Source organism: Benincasa hispida, chromosome 6, assembly GCF_027475165.1.
Source record: "Benincasa hispida cultivar pf3 chromosome 6, pf3_genome.v1.1, whole genome shotgun sequence".
NCBI classification, from domain to species: domain Eukaryota; kingdom Viridiplantae; phylum Streptophyta; class Magnoliopsida; order Cucurbitales; family Cucurbitaceae; genus Benincasa; species Benincasa hispida.
In genome coordinates, this window is record NC_143483.1 from 35723784 (window position 1) to 35747508 (window position 23725).

The 23725-nt window shown below is 38.7% G+C and overlaps 1 protein-coding gene across 1 annotated transcript in view; it reads right to left on the reverse strand.

Moving 5' to 3' along the window:
• Positions 1-23725, reverse strand: part of ATLIG4 (DNA ligase IV) — a 44077-nt gene that overhangs the window by 3928 nt on the left and 16424 nt on the right. Inside the window, exons 12-25 of the mRNA XM_039033156.2 lie at positions 22078-22153; positions 21820-21944; positions 21702-21736; positions 21572-21630; positions 19792-19875; positions 10283-10378; positions 10141-10189; positions 9906-9993; positions 1547-1750; positions 1139-1264; positions 925-1024; positions 732-837; positions 451-581; positions 184-345 (exon numbers count right to left, since the gene is read on the reverse strand). Coding sequence (XP_038889084.2) covers positions 184-345; positions 451-581; positions 732-837; positions 925-1024; positions 1139-1264; positions 1547-1750; positions 9906-9993; positions 10141-10189; positions 10283-10378; positions 19792-19875; positions 21572-21630; positions 21702-21736; positions 21820-21944; positions 22078-22153 — 1441 coding nt within the window. The remainder of the gene's footprint in view (positions 1-183; positions 346-450; positions 582-731; positions 838-924; positions 1025-1138; positions 1265-1546; positions 1751-9905; positions 9994-10140; positions 10190-10282; positions 10379-19791; positions 19876-21571; positions 21631-21701; positions 21737-21819; positions 21945-22077; positions 22154-23725) is intronic.

Consider the following 23725-nt stretch of genomic DNA (forward strand, 5'->3'; position numbering starts at 1 on the left):
TGTTGCAAAGAGTTCCATGATTATCCAAAGTAGTTTTCATTCCAGCACACCATCAGGAAAATCTAACATCAAGAGAAAAAGGTTATAGCATCTAATAATGGCCCGCAAGTTCATCACATAGTAGCATCTAATAACATTCTCAATCAGGATACAAAAAAAAACATTCAAAATAACAGTTGTTACCTTTTTAATACTGTTTCATATCTTACAGGCGCTCCAGGAATAGAGAAGACTACAATGTGGGTAGCAGAAACATGGTCATCACTGACTTTTCCACCTCTGAAGGAAACTTCAACCTTCAACCGCCTTATTGAGAGCTCCAACAGAACTCCCCAATCAGATTTTCTACAAGAGAGTAGTATCACGGAAACCCAACACTGTTATCAATATAATGTTGTAACTCACAGCTAAATCAGCTAATCTTAGGCAGACTGGATATAGAGAACTTACAAATATAATCTTAACGGAAGAAAGTAAATTTGGCACCCAACAAACATACACCATTCACGTTTTGGACAATATTTCCCCCTATAGTAGTCAATAGCTTTCACATCTTCTGATCTACTAACGTTGCTTAAGAGCTGACAGGAAAGAAGATAGATGTCCATTGAGAGAGAGAGAGAGATCCTAAGAGGAGGGGGGGGGGGGAAAAAAGCCCCTGCAACCCCAGGGTTATCCTGCATTCGAAGTAGAAAAAGGACTGGATATGATCTTTGGTAGGTACACTGTACCTGTTTCAGGTCTGAAAGTTCAAGATCCCAGAAGTATGAGTCAGAAAATTCATCAATTTCCTCCTCCAATTTTTTCTTCGAGTGACCAGAGAGAAAGAGAAAATGCCTAGAAAAGCATGGAGTATGAATATTGTAATATATAATTAACGAACGGAGGATTTTCCAAAACAATTGATGAACAATGTGGCATTACTTAGGCTTTAGAGGTAGCAGTTTCTTTTGGGAACAACATTCCAATACCCAAGAATAATGAATAACATCTCCATGACGTTTGGCAGCTTCATATTTGATGCCTGCAAATTTCTTCACTAATTAACTAGTTGTAAAGGCACGTGCATGTGAAAATATAGGTGCACAATTATGAAGAACTGGATGTGGGATAAGCTTGAAATCAGAGAGAGAGAGACCTTTGCTATCAGCTGCAATAGAGTGTGTAACAGAGTTATTCAAATTCATAGAGAATGTACCCCCATTCTCCACTATCAATTTGTGCAAGGAATCGAGAGAATGGGATGGAGGCACATTAACAATGTCTGCATATGTCAAGGTTCAACTTCAACGTATTTTCAGAAGCATCAAAAGAATGTAACAAGCTAGCCTCTTTAACAGCATAAAAGCTCGTTATCATGTTTCATTATCTCACATGTCTGCCTATAAATGTTATCAGCGTAGCTAAAATGAGAAGGAACAACAGAAACGCTCTATATGTTGTCAACATTCACATCATGCAGCTCTATATCTGATTGTACGGGTGATGTTTAAAAGGCTAATGATTACTGCCAATGAATTCAAAACTCATTTAAATTTTAGGATACAAAATAACATATTTGAGAAAATCAAGGAGTCCTCTGTAATGCCTGTAATATCAGTCTGAAGTAAATGAGAAGGAACAACAGAAACGCTCTTTTTCCTTCCCTTTCCAGTGGACTTAATGTACTTCCGTTTACTATCTTGCCAACCACTATTATTTGTGCCCCTTTGTGTGGTACCATTACTTGAATGAACCAGCTCCACAAAAGCTGCAATAAGGAACAAAAATTGAACGGCAGTTCAAAAAACTAACAAGAACATGAAAGTTTGAAACTAACATTACAAATTATAATATTTACAAGAGAAGCATCAGTACGGAATCCAAGTACATTATTTTGGAGTTTAAGTTCAATTAGCTATTTAAAGGAGGCAAGAGGAAAGCTTCATAATTTTGCAGTTATATCTCGCTTGCTGTCAACAATACTCAACCTCACACTCTCTCTTCATTTTCTCTTTCTGATCCTTTCTGGGGTTTTCGTGCTTCCTTCACCAATGCTGGTTTATTACTTTATTAGATTATAGTTCTTCAGATTTTTGGGATGGCAGGTTGGCAGTGCATCACTCAAGAAGGTCTTATTTATTAAAAATGCTGAGGTAGTAAGGTTCATTCATGAGAGAGTAGATGGACTTCGAGACTCATGCAAATTGATATTCTCTTTGGAGAACAAATCAGTTATTAAGGATCTGCTAAAGGATGCTTTAAGATCAAGAATTGAGCATATTTGATTAAACAGTCCACCACAACAAATGAGGTATGATTGTCCTCCAAATTGAAGAGGCTCCCCACAAAATCCATGGAGATGTCAACCCAAGCCATGTCATGGTTGCATCAAGCTACCTGGGGTTAAAACCTGATACTTTTGGTGCTGGCATGTCTCACAATTCGACCTCTACAAATTCTTGCACAAATTTCTTTTTTTTTTAATGAATAACCTGGCAAGTTCGTGCACAGATTTTGTCATCTCGTCCCTATACAAGTTAGCTGCCATCCATTGTGTCCTAACAGACTTGAATCCCTTGGACAGCCTCCTACCAAACTTGAAAAAAAAAAAAACATTAAATATAGACTGTAATACCTCACTCATCAATCCGTGGATGTAGGAGCATTAGTGAGGCTAAATGGCACTACCATCTAGAGTCATCCGGGTAGAATATGTTGGAGAATATTCAAGTCTAACTTGGAGAATATGTTGGCTCCAACAGAACATTCATTGTTAGAAAAACTTCAATTTTTTTTTTAAAAAAAACTTATCTAAACATTGTTTCTTTATGCCAGGACTATAGTCCACACAAAAGGACTAAATTTTGTATTTCTTTATCAACAAAACAGGGCCAGAGATGGGTTGAGCTTGGGTTAAATGAACCCCAACATTTCACCAAGCAACACTCAACTCTATAGTATGGCCATGGTCCCATTCCGGCAGTAATCCTCTAGGAGTCTAGGCATATTAAATAACTAGGATAGTGCTGAACTACCACCTTCACCTCGATGGCAATTTGCATCTCTACCACAGCTGTTGTAAGTGCTCCACACTCGACTATCATTGGCTATTCCTCTTTATGCAAGTGGCAAGGGGAACAATCCCCTTGCAGTTCAATTGTTCCTTCGACTTCAGATTTCATTGTCGGATTTTCAAGTACACTACCATCACATCGAAAGTCCCAAATTACCCATACTTCCTTTACTTAAGCATTTGGTTTTTATTTCTTAATGAGCATTGCCACTCCATCCTTTCACGAAAGCCCAATGGGCCTCCATCCACAGAACTTTGCTCGCACCTGGGTTTCCATCCATTAATGAAGTTTCCCTACACAACCCATGTTAGAAAAATTTTGATACTCCTGTGACAAGGATTTTGAATTATGGTTAGAACATTACACCACCTCTTACACATGAGAATATTCATAAAAGGCCCCATCCTGCGACAATCAGAGATTCAGAACCATGATACCAAGGTTGCTGGAAATTATCCAACTCAAAAAGAACATCAATTATCCATCCAACAATACCATGGATATAGTTTTCAAGTTTACAGACAAGTTCCTCAATCAGTATATTTAATATATGTTTTCCTTCCATTCTCCTTCAAAATCCAGTTCAGGTTCAAGCTTCCAGAAAAGTTATTCAAGGAGGAAAATATATGTTGAAATGGTGTTTTAACCCTAAGGGCGTTTTAGTCTTTTACTCAGTGTCTACTGTCTAGGGTTTCTCTCTGTTTGGTTATTTATACCTGTCCTGTGTTGAGTACTGTGTATCAAAAAATTAAAAGAATAAAAATTCTCCTATCGTGGTTTTTCTCCCTGATCTAGGGTTTCCACGTAAATCCGTGTTTCTGTTCTTCTATTCTCTTTTCAATATGGTATCAGAGCATGGTGACGAAGCCCTAGCCGTCATTGATGAGAACAAACCAGAGACTCCAACAGAAACCTTCATTGGAACGAAAGGATTCATGAACGTTGAAGTTGTTGTAGCCATAAGAGAAGCCGTTGAGGATTATTTTCACGCCGCTTTGCCTCAACTCCTCAAATCCATGTCTGATACAGCCTCCAGCCAGACCCGACCCAATCCTCAAATCTGTAACCAGTGGACTTCCTTTGCAAATCCGACCACCGAAGCTCCCAAACCCGGTCGGCAAACAGACCCGAGCCCCTCCATGACGCACAGACCAACAGATCCCATCAGTACAGCTTCGACCAGACCAACAGATCGGCAACAAGCTTCGATCGATCGCGACCCATCTGATTTCCACCATTTTTTGCCTTAGATCCCACCGATGCACGGAAATCACCAGCCTTGGGAGGTTTTGCACAGCCCGACATTACCGCACGCGACTGGCGATCTTCAGCCGATTTCCAGCCTCCGTTTTCAAGTCAACCGCCGACCCTAGCATACATTCCAGACCGTTCGTGGATGACCCACTCTTCTCAGCCGGTCCAGCCGAACCAACCGGTTCAACCAAACCCAGTTCAACCGAACCGGGTCCAGCCGAGTCAGTATAGTCAGCCAGTTCCCAGCTCGTCGTTTGGTCCGTCCTCGAGCCAAAATGAAGCTACCTTTCTAGGGATCTACGGGCAAAACCAACCTATGGCAAATTCTAGCGGAACCGTTGGTTTTGAACAGCAGTTGGCAAACTTACAACAGCAAGTATCGGATCCACGACAACTCCTACAACTGGTTTTCATCCACATTCAGACTTCTCTTTATGCTCAGAAACACTGGTAAATGCTTACTCTACTTTACCTGTAGCAAATATTCTGTCTGGTTCTGTGGGGAATTCTGCAAGGATGTCTATTGGTGAGAAACTTAACGGCGAGAATTACTTTTCCTGGTCCCAATCCGTAAGAATGGTCCTTGAGGGACGTCACAAGTTTGGATATCTAACTAGAGAAATACCAAAACCAAACCCCGGTGATCCCCAGGAACGTATATGGAAAGGAGAGGACTCTCTTCTTCGCTCAATCCTAATAAAAAGCATGGAACCCCAGATCGGGAAGCCACTTCTGTACTCAGCCTCCGCTCGGGATATTTGGGAAGCTGTCCAGAAGCTCTATTCACAAAGGCAAAATGCCTCACGTCTTTATAACTTGAGGAAACATGTTCATGAGTGCAAACAAGGCACCCTTGACATAACGTCTTATTTCAATAAATTGTCCTGCTGTGGCAAGAAATGGACTTGTGCCGTGAAGTCGTGAGGAATTGTCCTGTTGACGGAGTTCAGTACTCGAAGATTGAGGAGACGGACTGGGTCTATGATTTTCTGGCTGGCTTAAACCCTAAATTTGATGGTGTTCGAAGTCGGATTTTGGGACAGAGACCAATACCATCTCTAATGGAAGTTTGCTCAGAGGTCAGGTTAGAAGAGGACAGAACCAGGGCAATGAATTGCACTAGCAACAACCACTTAGATTCTGCTGCGTTTGGAGCCAAGTCTTCGGGACCAGAGAGCGACAAACAGAACGGAAAATCCCCACCAATTTGTGAGCACTGTAAGAAACCGTGGCACACCAAAGATCAATGCTGGAAGTTACACGGTCGCCCATCGAATGGCAAGCGACGGTCTGCGAATGATAAGTCAAAAAACGGTTGGGCCCTTGTCAGTGAAACAGGGGATGGTACATCATCAGCCACTAGCCAGGTAGAGTCGAGCATGGTTGGAACTGGCAATGTCGCACAATCAGGTACTTCTCAGTCCTTTAGCTTCTTGGTCGAAGGGGATGAATCGTGGATCCTTGACTCAGGAGCAACGGATCACCTAACTGGATCATCTGATCAATTCCTCTCTTATTATCCAAGTGTGGGAAACGAAAGAATACGAATTGCAGATCGGTCCTTTGCTTCCGTTGCTGGGAAAGGTCACTTATCTCCTATTCAAGGGTTGATTTTACAGAATGTCTTGCATGTGTCAAAGATATCTTATAATCTGCTACCTGTCAGTAAAATAACCAGAGATCTGAATTGTAATGTCGTTTTCTCACCGGATAATGTTTTGTTTCAGGACCTGAGCTCAGGGAAGACGATTGGCACTGCCCGGCACAGTAGGGGGCTCTACTTCCTCTCGGAGGATGCTTCATCTAGGAGTTTGTCTAGCACTTGTTTACTATCTTCCCTTACTATTTCTGAAACTGATTTCCTGTTATGGCATTTTTGTCTTGGACATCCGAATTTTCATTATATGAAGTATTTATTTCCCCATTTATTTCGTAATGTTAATATTTCATCTTTATCTTGCGATGTGTGTATTCGTGCAAAACAACCTCGGGTGTCTTTTAATTCCCAACCTTATAAACCTTCCCAACCTTTCCACCTAATACATAGTGATGTGTGGGGTCCATCTAATATCACAACCGTGTCGGGTAAGCGGTGGTTTGTCACCTTCATAGATGATCACACTCGCCTTACATCGGTGTTCCTTCTTACGGATAAGTCTGGAGTGACTACAGTCTTTCAGCAATTCTACACCACGGTCGAAACCCAGTTCAATACCAAAATTGCTATCCTACGGAGTGACAATGGCCGTGAGTTCGTTAACCAGTCCCTCCGTGAGTTTTTAAATTCTAAAGGTATCATCCACCAGAACTCCTATGCCTATACCCCACAACAAAATGGGGTGGCCGAACGGAAAAAACGTCACCTTATTAAGGTTGCTCGGGCACTCATGATTCCTGCATCCATACCCTCGTACCTATTGGGCGATGCTGTACTCACTACAGCCCATCTCATTAATCGAATGCCTTCCAGTGTTCTCAAGTTCCAGACTCCCTTAGCCCAGTTCAAAGAATCCTTCTCTTCTACCCGGCTTTTCCCAGATGTTCCTCTTCGGGTGTTTGGGTGTACTGTGTTTGTTCATAATCATGGCTCCCATAGTAAATTCGCTCCTAGGGCTCAAAAATGTGTCTTTGTTGGGTATCCGCTCCATCAACGGGGCTACAAATGTTATCAACCATCTTCTCGAAAGTACTTTATCACCATGGATGCTACCTTTCAAGAAGATAAACCTTTCTTTCCTGTTAGTCCTCTTCAGGGGGAGACTTCGAGTGAAGAGACTAACACGTCATCCACTTATTCCATTCTTGTAGACTTGTTTCTTGAACCAATTCCTAACACTAATCCTGACCCTCCCATTCCTGACAATCCTATCCTTCCTACAAAACAAGTTCCTTGGATAACCTACTATCGGAAAAATCTACGAAAGGAAATAGTTTCCCCTACTGCTCCACCGGAAAGTGTTCAAGAGTCAGAACCAGAACCAACTCAAGGTAACCATATTCTTGATAATAATAACTCTGTTGAAAGTAATGCAGTGAACACTGACGATCCAACGACTCCTGACAAAATTAGGGAGGATGAGAGTAACGAATTTCCCCCTGATGATGTTCAGGAGACTGAAAATGTGCAGCAGATGAATACAAAGGAAAAGGGTAACAATACCAGTGAAATTGATGCCACCCTTGACTTACCAATTGCCCTGCGAAAGGGAACAAGGTCCTGCACCAAATACTCTATGAAAAGCTTCTTATCTTACAGTAGCTTGTCAACAAGATTCAAGGCCTTCACCACTAGTCTGGACACTGTGACTATTCCAGGAAATGTGTACAAGGCTCTAGAAATTTCTAAATGGCGAACTACAGTCATGGAAGAAATGCGGGCTCTCAAGACCAACAAAACATTGGATCTAGTTGTTCTTCCTAGAGGTCACAAAACCGTCGGGTGCAAATGGGTATTCACAGTCAAGTACAAATCTGATGGGACTCTCGACAAATATAAGGCCAGACTAGTCGCGAAAGGGTTCACTCAAATATATGGGGTGGACTACTCAGAAACTTTCTCGCCAGTGGCAAAACTCAACACTATTCGGGTTCTTCTCTCTGTTGCTGTGAACCTAGACTGGCCTCTATATCAGTTGGATGTAAAAAATGCGTTTCTAAATGGTGAGTTGGAAGAAGAGGTTTATATGACCCCTCCTCCAGGGTTTGAAGCACAGTTTGGGAGTCAGGTGTGCAAGCTAAAGAAGTCGTTGTATGGTCTGAAACAGTCCCCTAGAGCCTGGTTCGATCGGTTCACTACCTTTGTCAAAACCCAGGGTTACATTCAAGGTCACTCTGATCACACCCTATTCAATAAGAAATCAGCATCAGGGAAAGTAGCAGTGTTAATCGTATATGTTGACGATATTATTCTGTCAGGGAATGATTCTGTAGAAATTGACAAGCTAAAACAGAAAATGGCAGAGGAGTTTGAAATTAAAGATCTTGGTTCCTTGAGGTACATCCTAGGCATGGAGGTAGCAAGATCAAAGGAAGGGATCTCAGTGTCTCAGAGAAAATATACGTTAGACCTTCTACAAGAGACTGGGATGACTGGGTGTAAACTTGCAGATACTCCAGTTGAGGTCAACAATAATCTGGTCAACTCAGTAGACGACATACCAGTAAACAAGGAGAGATATCAACGTCTTGTAGGGAAGCTGATATATCTCTCACACACCAGACCTGATATTTCATATGCTGTGAATTTGGTGAGCCAGTTTATGCAAGCCCCGTGTGAGAGACACATGGAAGCTATTACCCAGATTCTGGGATATCTAAAGTCAACACCTGGGAAGGGTTTGATATTCAGGAAAAATGATAGAAGATGCATCGAAGCCTACACTGACTCAGACTGGGCCGGTTCCGCTACTAACAGGAAGTCAACCTCGGGGTATTGTACCTTCGTATGGGGAAACCTCGTTACATGGAGGAGTAAGAAACAGGTGTCGTGGCTAGAAGTAGTGCCGAAGCTGAATACAGAGCTATGTGCTTGGGTATCTGTGAGGAAATTTGGTTGAAGAAGGTATTAGTAGATCTTCATCAAGAGAGTCATGACCCGATGAGACTCTATTGTGACAACAAGGCTGCTATCAATATTGCTAATAATCCTGTTCAGCATGACAGAACCAAACATGTTGAGATTGACCGACATTTTATCAAAGAGAAACTTGACAACGATAGTATTTGTGTTCCCGATGTTCCATCCAGTCAACAGATTGCGGATGTTCTGACTAAGGGCTTACCTAGACAGATGTTTGACACTTGTATTAGCAAGCTGGGTCTCATTGATATTTATGCCCCAACTTGAGGGGGAGTGTTGAAATGGTGTTTTAGCCCTAAGGGCGTTTTAGTCTTTTACTCAATGTCTACTGTCTAGGGTTTCTCTCTGTTTGGTTATTTATACCTGTTCTGTGTTGAGTACTGTGTATCAGAAAATTAAAAGAATAAAAATTCTCCTATCGTGGTTTTTCTCCCTGATCTAAGGTTTCCACGTAAATCCGTGTTTCTGTTCTTCTCTTCTCTTTTCAATAATATATAATATTTTTTATGTTTCCTTCTATTAATATATCATTTTGTATATGTTTTCCTTCTATCTCATCCAAAGTTTTTGCTTGAAAATTGTTAATATAGATACATTTTTTCATTCCCCAGAACATATACTAAATGATCAGTAAAGAGTTATTTTGTGATAACTATGGCTCTTTTTCACTTTTCATTGGTCATCAGAGTTAAATAGCATAGATTTCGAGTTTACTTGGGCTTCACTACTAAATGGATCTTTCTTAGAAGTTTTTTATTTCTCATTTCAAATAGTTGATCAATCGTCCCCTTTTCTTATAGCCATCTATTCTTTTTATACCGTCACATTGTTGTTTCCTAAAAGAAGGGCTGAAATGTAATTTCCCAACAAAAGACACCTTCATAATATAATGATGAGATAGATAAAGGGAGACAACTGGAGGATGGTACTGGTACTACAATTTTAACTGTGGGTTTGTTAGTTATCAAGATCAAACTAAATTTACTAGAGAGAGAGTTAACAAAAGAGTATCTCACATTGAACATCAAGACATTCATGCCAAGGTTTGTCAAGTCGAACACGGTCTATGCGTGGAAATCTGAGACTATATGGTGCTGCAAAGACCTAGAACAACATAAACCAATAAACCCAGGTCATAAAGTAGATATCTAAAGTAACAGTTCCATATGATACTAAACATCCCATTGATTCCTGCAGAATAATAACAGCTATATAAGCAGAAGAATAAGAAATTTTCGTTGAAAAACACACCTCAGATTTTATAGTTCGTATATCACTGGTAATGGAAAGAATGATTGATCTGCAAAATCAAAGAAAATTAAGGAGGTAAAAACGATTACATTCTGTCTGCCATCATTTAAAAGTAAGGCAGAAAAATTATAAGAATGTTAACTTCTCAGGGCTTTCAATCCAAACGTCTGGTCTTTCTTTTGAATTATTTGTAACTTGGTAAAAGCTGGGCGCAGTCTTCCTTGGATATTCACTTTTCCTAACAAAAGATAGCAAGTACTTCAAAAGATATATCAGAATATTGTAGCTTTAAAGTAACAGATTGATGCCATCTATCAATTTTTGTTCAACAACATGTAAGAACCACAGCTAAATCTATGATTGCAAATCTTAATCTAGTTTTGAGGTTTTACTCCAAATTGAAGCTGAATCCATTTTAACCCATTACAGCTACAAGGCATACTCGGCATTTCATAAGAATTATATATCAGGATTTTTCTGACTTCTGGATGCGAGTACTCAGATATTTTGGTCTTATCTAAATTGATTTGATAGCAAAATTTTCGATCAATATTTTGCAGATAATCCTTGTTCGACTGATATACTGGGGATTCATATTAGTTCAGAATCTTGAGATTCAATTTGGCAACTTACTAAGTCCCCATTGTTCACCAGTTCATCCTTCTCACCAATTTCTCATACACATCATAAATATTTGCACGCTCGTAGGTACAATCCTTCAGCCCAATCCCCTCACTTCATTTCATTAGAGAGGATTGTTTAGGCATGTGCTCCAGCTCCAATTATCAAAAAGTGACAACAAAACTACAGAAGTATCACCAATTTTATTTTTGGATGCACTACAGCAACATGGCTTTAAAATTCTTAGGTTTGAGAGAATCAGAATACTTTATTCCATTCACTAAAGATATAAACATATACAAGTGTGCAAGAATGACCAAAGAAGGAAAGCATAGAAAAGGCTATAAAAGAAAAATATAACAGAAATATTTACAATAATAATAATCCCTAATATTATAACTATAACACACCCCTCAAGTTGGAGCATATATATTAATCATGGATAATCTATACATGTTCCATTCAATGCTTTCGTGAAGATATCTCCTAATTGTTCTCCAGTCTTCACATATCCTATAGATACCAAACCTTGTTGAATTTTCTCACGTACAAAATGGCAATCAACTTCAAAATGTTTAGTCCTTTTATGGAATACTGGATTAGATGTGATATGTTGTTTGATTATCACACCACAATATTGTCGGTGTGGTGATTTCAAATCCCAATTGAATAAGAAGTTGATATATCCAAATCAATTCACACACAGACTGTGTCATTGCTCTATATTTTGATTCCACACTTGAATGTGACACCACATTCTTCTTACTCTTCCACGAAATCAAATTACCACCAACAAAAACACAATATCCTAAAGTTGATCTTCTGTCTTCTTTAAATCCTGCCCAATCAGTGTCTGAGAAACATTCAAGATTAGTATGACCATAATCCTTATATAATAAACCACACGAGAGTAGCCTTTAAATAACACAGAATCTGTTCCAATGCAACCCAATGATCAACTATAGGGCATAACATATACTAACTCATAATACTCACCAAATAAGTTGTCGGGTCGAGTCACTATAAGGTAATTAAGTTTTTCCAATAACCTCATATATCTTTCAGGATCTTATAGCAATTCTCCATCTTCTGTGAGCGGTAATTTGGGCATCATTGGGGTACTACATGGCTTAGCCCCTAGCTTCCCTGTTTCAGTCAATAAGTCAAGTACATATTTTCTCTATGATAATAGTATTCCTTTCTTGCTTCTTATTACCTCAATTCCTACGAAGTATTTCAATATGCCCAAATCTTTTGTATGGAATTGACTATGAAAAAAGGTCTTTAGGGACTGGATATCTAAAGCATCATCACCAGTAATCATAATATCAACAACATATACGACTAACAAGATGACACCACTCTCAGATCTCTTAAAAAAGACTGAATGATCTGACGTGCTTTTCCACATTCCGAAGCTTTCAATTACCTGACTAAATTTACCAAACCAAGCCCGTAGACTCTGCTTTAAACGATACAAAGATTTACGAGGGCGATACACCTTTCCATTCTCCCTCTAAGTAACAAACCCTAGTGGTTGCTCCATATACACCTCTTCGTGAAGATCACCATGAAGAAATGTATCAAACTGATGTAAAGGTCAATGATCGATTGAAACTAATGAAATAAACAACCTCACAGATGCCATTTTTGCTACTGGAGAAAAAGTATCGGCATAGTCAATGCCATAAGTTTGTGCGTAGTCTTTTGCTACAAGGCGTGCTTTTAACCAAGCGACAGAACCATCAGGAATGACTTTAACCTCAAACACTCATTTGCAACTGATAGCCTTCTTTCTTTCTGGAAAAGAGACTAAATCCAAAGTACAATTGTGATCTAAGACAGTCATCTCCTCCACCATTGTAGCACACCAACCAGGATGAGACAATTTCATGAACACTTTCAGGGATGAATACATACGCTAAGGATGCAATGAATGAACATGTAGAAGATGACAAACGGTTATATGAAACAAAAGAGGAAATAGGAAGATCATCACTCGTTTTTTTTTTTTTTTTTGAAAGGAAACAATTCATTATATTAAGAAAAATGTGGCCCAAAGTACAAGAGGGTTATACAATGAGCGATACAACGACCAAAGACCAAAAGGATCAGTAAGCACACCCGGACATCTCAACTAGGTTGACACCCCCTTAGCGCCCTCATCACATCCAAGAAGATAAAATTAAAATTAAACTAGTGCTATGAGAATAGAACAAACAACACTACAAGCCCAAACAATGGCCGAACAATGAGGGGAAAAACAAAACAAGACAGTCTGAAAAAACCAAGGAAAAAAGCATACTACTGACGAGGCTAAGAACCATTGTTGGAAAGGGAGATTAAAGCTCTCCAGTTGAGATTGAAATCTAATAAACTATAGCTATTAAAAGGCTTGGAGAGGATACACCAGGAAGAGGCATGCCGACGGTGGATTCGAAGCGGTCTTGGCAACCAAGAGATTTATCATGAAACACCCTTTGATTTCTTTCAAACCAAAGTTCTGCCAAAAGAGATTTGACCGCGTTAAACCAAAGTAAACGGCTGGATTTATGGAGGTTTGTTCCAACTAATAACTGCAACACGTTACCCCCGAAATCATTGCTCATAACCCATGAAATATTGAAGATGGACAGCAACTTCTTCCAGCACCAAGTTGAATAGGAACACGCAAAGAAAAAGTGGAGAGAATCTTCAAAAGAATGTAGGCACAAAGGGCAGATTGAAGGGGAAATATAGTTGGATGACAACTTCCTTTATAAAACCGAGGCTACATTCAGCTGTCCATAAAGCATTATCCATACGAGAATACTAATCCTTCGAGGGCTACTTGTCTTCCACAAGGCCGAGAAAAGAGATTTGTCCAAAGGGGAGGAGGGGGAAAGGTGTAATTTAAGGGAGTTGACCGTGAAAAGACCCGAGGCTGAAATGGACCACTCCCTTTTATCAAATTCAACTGAAACTCTTCTTGTTGCAAGAACCCAAGCAACTCTTGGAAAGAATGCATCTCCTCATCTTTAAGCAAACGACGGAAGGAAATCGACCAAGCGGCCAGTCAGTTGTCCCAATGGTCAGCTACTGAACCATTTGGAAACAAGATGATTCTGAAAAGACTTAGAAATAAGGTATTGAAAGGAGTCACTCCTTTCCAAGGGTCTAACCAAAACGCAATCTGGCTGCCATTTCCAAGCTTGAAAGTGGCCAAAGACTCAACTTTTAGCCAAGACTTCGAAATACTGACCCACGGGCTTCTCAAACTTCTGCCCCTTTTACCTGCCGTGTGCCAATTAAAAGAATCCTTTCCATGTATGCTTTTGATTACTTGGCCCCAAAAAGAACCTTCCTCATTAAAATATCTCCAGCCCCATTTAGCAAGGAGTGCTAAATTCATACTTTTGAACCCACCAAGGCCGAAGCCTCCATCTGCCAAAGGCTTTTGCACCGAAGCCCACTTCACCCGGTGATTTAGCTTGCTGCCATTATGTCCTTCCCAAAAGAAGTTCCTTGTAATCCTCTCTAACTTTGATGCAACTCCTTCAGGCATAAGGAAAATGGACATATAATGAGTTGGGAGATTTGACAAGACTGACTTGTTGCATAAAGTGTCTCTACCTCCTCTTGATAGGTTGAAACGTTTCCATTTGTCCAATTTAGCTTGAAAATTGTCCAATACCGGTTGCCAAAAGGATAGTTTTTTCGGATACCCACCTAAAGGCAGCCCTAGGTAGGAGAAGGGGAGGTGGTCAGCCTTACAATTCAAAAATGCAGCTGTGGAAATCAGCTCGTTTTCATCCACATTAATACCATAAAGGGCTGATTTTCCCAATTCACTTTCTGCCCCGAACACCATTCAAAAACCTCCACATTTTGCTTGAGTTTTGCAAGCATGATGCTGTCATATTTACAAAATAATAGAGTATCGTCTGCAAATTGGAGGATGGAAATCTGAATTTTATCTTTGCCAACCACAAAACCTTCAATAAGACCGGCTTGAATGAGCTTATTCACCAATGCACTTAACACTTCACTAACAAGAAGGAAAAGGAATGGTGAGAGGGGATCACCTTGCCTTATACCTCTTGTGGCAGCCACCCTTCCCCTTGGTCGACCATTGATGAAGACTAAAAACATGGAATTTTAACGCATCCCATAATCCACTCTATCCATTTCTGACTGAAATTTTTGTTTCTCAAACACCTTTTCTAGGAACTCCCAATCAACACGGTCGAAAGCCTTTTCCAAGTCAAGTTTGAGGATCCACCCCTTCTTCTTTTTTACTCTATGTTTCTCCACTGCTTCATTAGCCATAAGAATGGGATCCAAAATTTGCCTTCCTTCAATGAAGGCACTTTGGGAAGGAGCTATGATACTAGACATTACCGATTTTAGTCTTTCAGCCAGCAGCTTTGCAATGACATTATATATCACGGTAGTTAAACTAATTGGCCTAAAATCACTAACCGCAATTGCTATTTTCTTCTTTTGAATTAGACAAATGAAGTTTTCTTTTATACAAGCGTTAAGCTTACCATTCTTGTAGAATTCCTCAAAGGTGGAGTGCAAGCTTTCCTTTATCAAGTTCCAAAATTTCAACAAAAACTCCATAGTGAAGCCGTCGAGGCCAGGTGCTTTGGATTTTCCAAGTTTTCTTATAGCTGACTTCATTTCTTCAATTGAGAACTTGGCTTGTAAGGTCAAATTCTGATTTGAGTTGATGCATGGCCAGTCTAGGTTCAAAGGAATGTGTCTCATCCCCGGAGATTTAAAGAAAATGCTACTATAGAAATTCAGGATTAAGCTTTCAATCTCTCTATAAGATTTCATTGGCACCCCTTGATCATCTATTAGTTCAGAAATAAAGTTTCTTCTCTTTTTTGCTGCTAGGAATTTATGGAAGAAGTTTGTGTTTTCATCTCCCAACTTGAGCCAATTCAACTTACTTTTCTAAATTAGGTAACTTCCTCTAGCCTATAAAGAGACATTAAATCTAATTTCAAAGTGGATCTAGTTGCCATTTCACTGCTAGAAAGGGTAGAACAATCGGCAAGAGCATCCCACTTTTCAATTTCTTCTAACAGCCCCTCTTCTTTTCTTCTTTGAGCTTCTTGGAATTTCGAATGTCATTCCTTGACTGCTGTTTTTACCTTTTTCAGTTTCTGATTAAGGGCAAAACCAGCCCAACCCTGAGCTTCACTACTTAACCAAGCTGTCTCAATGAGTTTGACACATTCCATATTGAGCAGCCAGTTGTTACAAAATCTAAAAGGGGAGGGACCCCAGCTAAAAGAACTGGCTTCTAGTAAAATTGGATAGTGATCAGAGAAGGTTCGGACTTGTCTATTAGCTCTAGAGTTTTCAAACAGCTCATCCCATGCTTTAGAGAGGAAAAAACGGTCTAATAGAGATCTTGAAGCTGAAACCCCTTCCCTAGACCAAGTAAAGTTGCCATTTCCCAACCAGACCTCCAAAAGTTTGGCTTGGTCTATGAAGTTATTAAATTTTCTCATTCCTTTAGTGCTTCTGCCCAAACGAAATCTCTCGTGAGCCCATCTTGTAATATTAAAGTCTCCCCCGATGCACCAAGTTTCATCACAATAAACTGAGAGAGATAGAAGTTCTGGCCAAACAAATTTTCTTTCTTTGTAGTCATTTGGCCCATAAACATTAGTGGTCTAGCAAGTCTTAGCAATGATGCATTTTACTAATAAAGAATACCCTCCTTTCAAAGTTTCAACCACAGAAATCAAACTCTTATCCCATAACGTCAGTAAACCACCTGAACTGCCATAAAATTCCACAAATTCCCATCCTATTTCTTTGGAGCTCCAAAGGAATTTGATGAAGCTTGCTTCAAAACTCTCTTTCTTATATTCTTGAATTAAAACTACTGTTGGATTATATTTCTTTAGAAATCTCTTGAGAGCCAACCTTTTATTAGCATCTTTTAGGCCTCTCGTGTTCCATGTCACAATTTTCATAATTATGGGCCTAAACTTTTGGTTGCAGCCTCAGAAGCCAACTGTCAATCCAGAATAAGTATGCAATCAGTGACTATGGACTTCAGATGGGCTGGAAGATCGCACGGAATGGCTAGAGAGATGGAGTTGGCAACTAAAGCTTCTGAAGGCTTTTCATCCTCTGTCTGGAACAGGGGATTTAAGTCAGATAAAAGGGGGGCTTCTTTCCTTGACTCCTCTGTAATTTCCTCTGAAATATTCCAATCAACTTCTTCATTGCTCACACTGAAGGGAGAATCAATGAGGACATCCCCTTTTTCTTTTGAATATGCACCCGGGGGAGAGCTTGGTGAGCCTCTTAGAAAAGTTAACTCTGAATTAGGTAAGGAAAAAACAGAGTGTTCAAAGAGAGGAGGGTGAGAAGGAAGGAGGGCTGACCTGATACTAACAAATGTAACAAAATACTGAAATCCTCCTTCGGACTCAATAGGACACGGACCCCAACCATCAGAATGGACTAATTCAAACAGAGCACTAGCTCGTTTATTGACTCGAGGATATAAACTCAAACGATGAAATTTAGCAAACGGACAAGACTCACACTCTAAAAAAGGCAAATGTTGAAGCTGGGGACGAAGACTCTTCAACACAGAAATAGACAGATGATCCAAATGACAATATTCTTCAGAGGGAGACGACACGCTAGAGCATGTAATAGTTGTAAGTATCTGTGGTTCAAAGATGTAAAGACCTTCAAATTCACGGCCTTTACCAATAGTCTACTTCGTCGTAAGATCCTGAAATAAGCAATAACCAAGGGGAAAAAAATAGACACAACAATGAAGATCACGAGTGAGTTTACTAACCGAAATCAAATTAAAAGAGAAATGTGGTAAGTTTAAAACTGACGACAAAAAAATTGATTCAATAAGATGGAAAATTCCCGATCCTAAAACAGAAATGGAGGTTCCATTGCCTATAGTGACATTAGGTAAAGAGGTAGATATACAAAGGTTAGAGAATAAACTAGAGTTACCTGTCACATGGTCTATAGCGCCAGAGTCAATGACCCATTTCGAAGTGGAGGAAAAAAGGCATTTAGAGATGTTACCTGTCTCTATGGTGGCAGTAATGGGAGTAGAAGATGATATCGTCAGTAACTCTTGATACTAATGAAATTTAGCAAACTCCTCTGTAAAAATCGTAAATGACTTGTCAAGATTATCAGGAATAGAAGCAATATGTTCATATGGCACCCTCTGACTCTGATTCAACAATCTTCTGCATTCACGTTTCGTATGGCCAAGTTTATGACAGTAATAGCAAACAACATCTCCTAAATTTGATCGTTGGTTATTGGGATAACTTTTGGAGCTATTTGATCCAACCCCCTTATTACCTCTATAATCATTTGTGCGGCCAATCAAAGCACTACTAGAATCAGATGATATAACTGCTTGTAGCTTCTCTGTATGAAGTAGTTGAGTATAAGCTTCTTCCAACGATGAGATGTTTGAGCTTGACAACACTTGATCTTTGGTCATCTCATATTTAGATGCAAGACCAACGAAGAAACTCGTGATAAACAACTTTTCACGTTGAGCCATTAAAACTTTTAGATTAGTGTTGATTGGCATCAAGGCATTGAATTCCGCACATGTATTTTTGACCTCCATAAAGTAACTTGTAAAAGATTTCTCTCCTTCATCAAGTTGATATAGTCTTACAAACATCAAACACTCTATTGATGTTCTCTTTCCTCGAATAAAGAAAATCCAAATATTCCAATAATTCCTCGAGTGATTCGCAGTGATTTACTAACTCAACGATTTCACAGTCAATAGAATTCTTAATTTGTAGAAGCATTCTTGAATCGCCCCGCCACCAAATCATTTTAGTAACATCAGTCGGTGGCTCTTCCATGATGTGTCCATGATGTGATCATCCATCTCAATGCTCCTAATAAAGTGGCGAACATTTGACCTCCATGAATAGTAATTTAATTCATTCAACTTGTGTTCAATTACATTTGACACCATCAGAATCATCTCAGACATGACTACTGGTTTCTTGTCAGTCATTACCTCAAAAGAAAAAAATAAATAGATAACACCGGACAGAAGAGAAGCAAACCCTAATTTACCGAAGTGATTTTTTTTTTCCTTCAATGAACCACAAATAGTGAGTATATAGCCCAAACAAACATACCACAAAGAAAGGAAGCAACTCGATGACACCCACAAAAGACGAGCAAAAACAAGCGGCGAACGGGCCAACATGCGTCAGCGCGTGGATTGATGGCAAAGAGAGGTGGCCACGCGCGAGCCTCATGCGCTGGTCAGATGGACGCCGGACTTTGGGGTTTTGTAGATCAACAGTTGGGCTCCTCGATGGATTAGGCGGTGTCGAAAAATAGCGAAGAAAAACGACACGTTTTTTTTTTACAGCGACGGACAGCGGAAGCTGATGGCGGACGGCAGCGCTAATGACGGCAAACAAACCGAAGACGACAGCGGTGAATAAAAGTATGAACCCACCCCTTCACAAAACCCTAGATGTAACACAAATGAGTTTTAAATTTTCAAAACCTGAAGTTCACCAAAAAAAAAAAAAAGAAAAGAAAAGAAAAGAAAAAAAGAAAAAAGCCTAATTTTCTAGAGCTCTCTGATACCATGTAAAATTCTTAGGTTTGAGAGAATCAAAATACTTTATTTTATTCACTAAAGAAATGAATATATAAAAGTGTACAAGAATTATCAAAGAAGGAAAGCATAGAAAAGGCCCTAAAAGGAAAAGATAACCAAGATATTTACAATAATAAAAATCCCTAATATTATAACTATAACATGACTTAAATTAAAATAATAATTTCTTAACGATCATATCCTTTTGCAAAATGTATAAGAATTATTGTGAAATATCAATTTAATGTGAAATAAATAGAAGTGGTTAAAATGAAAGAAATGCATGGTTTCCCATGAGACAAGAATCACAAAACCCTATAATTTGGGTGATTAGGACCTATCAATTCAGGCAGCATACTTGGGTGATCAGAACATTTCCTAATGCGTACCTAAAATAAGGCTTCAGTTTATTTACAACAGCATCTAACTCCTCATCAGTAAGTCCAGTTCCTACTCTGCAGAAGGAAATAAACCTGCAATTTAAAGAACCAATATTCAGCACCACATTGATTTATTTTTAAAATAAATATTTTAGGTTTATATCCATGAGTGTGTCCGAGCCAGCTTACGCGCACCTTGACTAATCTCACGGGACAACCCGTTTGACCCTACAACATTTGAATGTCAAAGAAACTCGTAGGGCTTTAAATCCTAGGTAGATGGCCACCATAGATTGAACCCATGACCTCTTAGCCCTTTGGCCTTTTTTTGATGTTCCCACTACCATTAGGCCAGCCCATGATGGTTTTCATTTTTAAAATAAATATAATTTGAAACATAGAGTAGAACGGTCAACTCTAACTGATTAATAATCATTCCCTTATTCATCCTTTGGAATAATCATAAGCAACAGATTATATGAAAACTAATTTCATATTTCTAAAACAAAATGGTGTGGATGTTCTACTAAAAAGACACATCAATAATTTTTTGTCTAGTTGCAACTTATACTTGTATCAAGATATTTAATTAATTTTGGTGGCACTTCAATAGAATCCATTTGAAGTGTCTTCTCTCTTCTTTTCCTTTCCTTTTTCTTCCTCATTTTATTCTCCTTTCACACAAGAATTGCATTTTCCTACCCCCGACAAGTCTTCCAAATCTAAATCTCAATAAAACATGAAGAAGAGATTCAATTACATGTCTGGCAAGAAAATTAAGTTTACATCACCTTCCACACAGTTTCCTGTTTCTGGAAAAGTCACCTTCTAGACTCAATCTGACACCAGGCGTCATCCCCATACTTCTCTGAGTTGATCTATTCTAGTTCCATTCACCCTTTTCATTCTATTCCCCTTAATTTTGCTTATCTAGCACCTCCATAGGAAATGCTATCTTTCATCATTATCGATACACATCTATAGGGGTTTGCCTACATCAAGAACACTTAACTCCTGTTTGGTAACCATTTTGTTTTTTGTTTTTTTTTTTTTAAATTAAATCTATAGACACTACTTTCACCAATAATTTAAAAAACCAAGCCAAATTTTGAAAACTAAAAAAAGTAACTTTCAAAAAGTTGTTTGTGTTTTAGAAATTTGGGTAAGAATTCAACTATTGTGCTTGACAAAGATACAAATCATGATAAGAAATATGGATGATATAGGCTTAATTTTAAAAACCAAAAACAAAAAATAAAATGGTTACCAAACGGGGTTTTAATGTTTTGGCTCTTGCATTTAGATTCACCCCCCACTTCATGTTTCACATTATTTCGTAATTTGTATCTACCATATATTTCCAAATTATGGATTCTTCCTTGGTTCTCTATAATTCCTCTAAGTTCCAGTAAATGCTTCAATGACCTATCTCTAAAAATTCCTCCGGCTCTATCATTCGTCTGATTTTTGCATCTATATTTCCACATCCTGGGTCATCGTTACCTTCTTGTCTGTCATCCGGTAAAGTTGACCTGATCTTCTATATAGTTCCTAAAACCATATACATGTCTCTGTTTTTTTATGACAAACAAGTGAATATCATACATCTTGCTATAGAAGATTTTTAATTCCCATGCAGGGATAATGAACAAAAGAAGAATAAAGTTTTAAAGGTCGGATGGAGACATTTATGCAATTACATCCTTTGTCGGTTGTTTATGGATTTCAATAAATAAATACAAGACACTTCAATAGCTACAAGTACAAGCTAATGAAGTAAGAGTCTTACCGTCTGGGATATCCATCTGAGGGTGGACGCTCAGCAAGACCCATTAAAAATTGAGCGACCTTCATAAATATACATGTTAGACTTGATCTTCCAAGAAAATGCATCACATTTATTCTCTAGAAAAGCTAACCTCCCCACCCCGCCGTCCAGAGCCGTAGTAACCTCCTATTATCAATTAACAAATATTAAGCTACACATGTAAGAAATATGCTTATCCAAACAAGCTGAAAAACAAGAAAACTTCAGACCTATGATGAGGGCATCCAAATCAGATCCAGCACGAACATAGTCAGGCTTTAATTTTAACCACTTTCCACTACGATCACCAGGTTCCCATTTAGAACCCAGGTCCTTAATAACAATACCTTCATCTCTGAGGAAAAATTTCCAATAATAATCTTTTGTTTTCAGAAAGTTAAAAAATATATAAGAACTTGGAAGACAGTAGACTTAATAATATCAACCATTATCTAATATATCATTTGTAGTAGCTGCAGAAAAGGTACCTATTTTCAATGGTACTCTTAAAGAACTTTTCCACGTCATCAACATTATAAGCTCTGATTGACCAAGAAGGATACCCTGCATGACAGCATAGGACAAACCTAATCCATTAAAACTTTAAGTTCTTAACCATTTACATGACAGAATTAGGAACCCACGTGAAGAAAAGAGTTCACAATTAATTAAAGCAAGATTATGTGTATTCTTTTGAAGACAAGTCTTCCTCTTTCGAGTTATTTTGGGATTGCTTCAAGTTAATCACTTCTTGGAGGTGTCACAGCTATAATAAATTCTATTGTAATATTTCTATACTCTATTTTACCTAGCAACAGCCTGAAAGCACATGTCCAATACCAAAAGATTCTTCAACGTCGAATTTCAAACGAAGTAAAGAGTTTCCTATTGCTCTTCACAAAGGAAAACACGGGCACTTATCCTGTTATGCTATTTCCTCTTTTGTGTCCCATAACCATTACTCATCTTCTACATGCTCTTTTGATGTATCGAAGCCTTGCCCATCCTAGTTGGCATGATGCAATGGTAAGGTGAATGCCTTAAATAATGACGACGATAGGGATTTTGTATCGTCTCTGTAACAAAAGATGACTGTTAGATGTAGATGGCTGTTTCGCAATCAAGGACCACCATTCAATTGATAGCACAATCGTTGCTAAAGCCCTTGCTCAAACATATGGAATCTATTATGCTGATAGTTTTTCTCTTGTTGCTAAATTGCCTACCATCAGGTTGTTTATTTCCAGGATTTCTGCCCAGCTTTGGCTTGTCCATCAGCTCAATATTAAGAATGTGACCTTCAAGAATAATTTTTTTTAGTTTTAGTATCCGTGGGTGTCCGGACCAACTTACGTGCATCTCAACTAATCTCATGGGACAACCCATCTGACCCTAAAATATTTTGATGTCAAGAAAACTCGTAAGGCATTAAATCCTAGGTTGGCCACCATGGATTTGATCCATGACCTCTTAGCCCTTTATCAAAATCATGTTCCCTATTTACTACTAGGCCAACCCATGATGGTTCCTTCAAAAATAATTTTTACAGACTTAGTTGCTTAAGGGAAGAAGGAGAAAGTCTGTTGTCAATGCAAACCTTATTGATTAAAACAAAATCCATAAGCGTTGTTCAGATAATTTGGCCATTACTTGAAGAATGTGAAATGAAGAAGAGTAAGCCTACAACCGAGAGCCTTAGGGTAGTATTAGTCTACTAGTGATATACATAGAATCATGATATGATATAATCATCATCTTCATTAATGTTAAATACTTGGTATTGATGTGATAAAAGAAGCAAGAGAGGGGAAAAAAAACTCATGAAGGAATTTTGTGTTTGACCAATATCTAAGACAAGGAAATTGGGGGCTAGTCCACGTTGTACTAAGATGATGCTTAATTACTAACCAGTGAATTGTTTAGAAAACCGGAGAAGTAAGAAAGTGTTAAATCACCGATTGACCCAAAAGCTTAAGTTAATGGATGGAGGTACATTTAATATTATATCATCCAACATTCCCTTTCACTTGTGGAGAAATATAAAAGACTTGAAAAATGGAATTTAATATTAACTAGGGAGGAAATAACACTACGTGGTTCTGATCATAGGACCTCCTGAACTACTTTTTTTTTGTT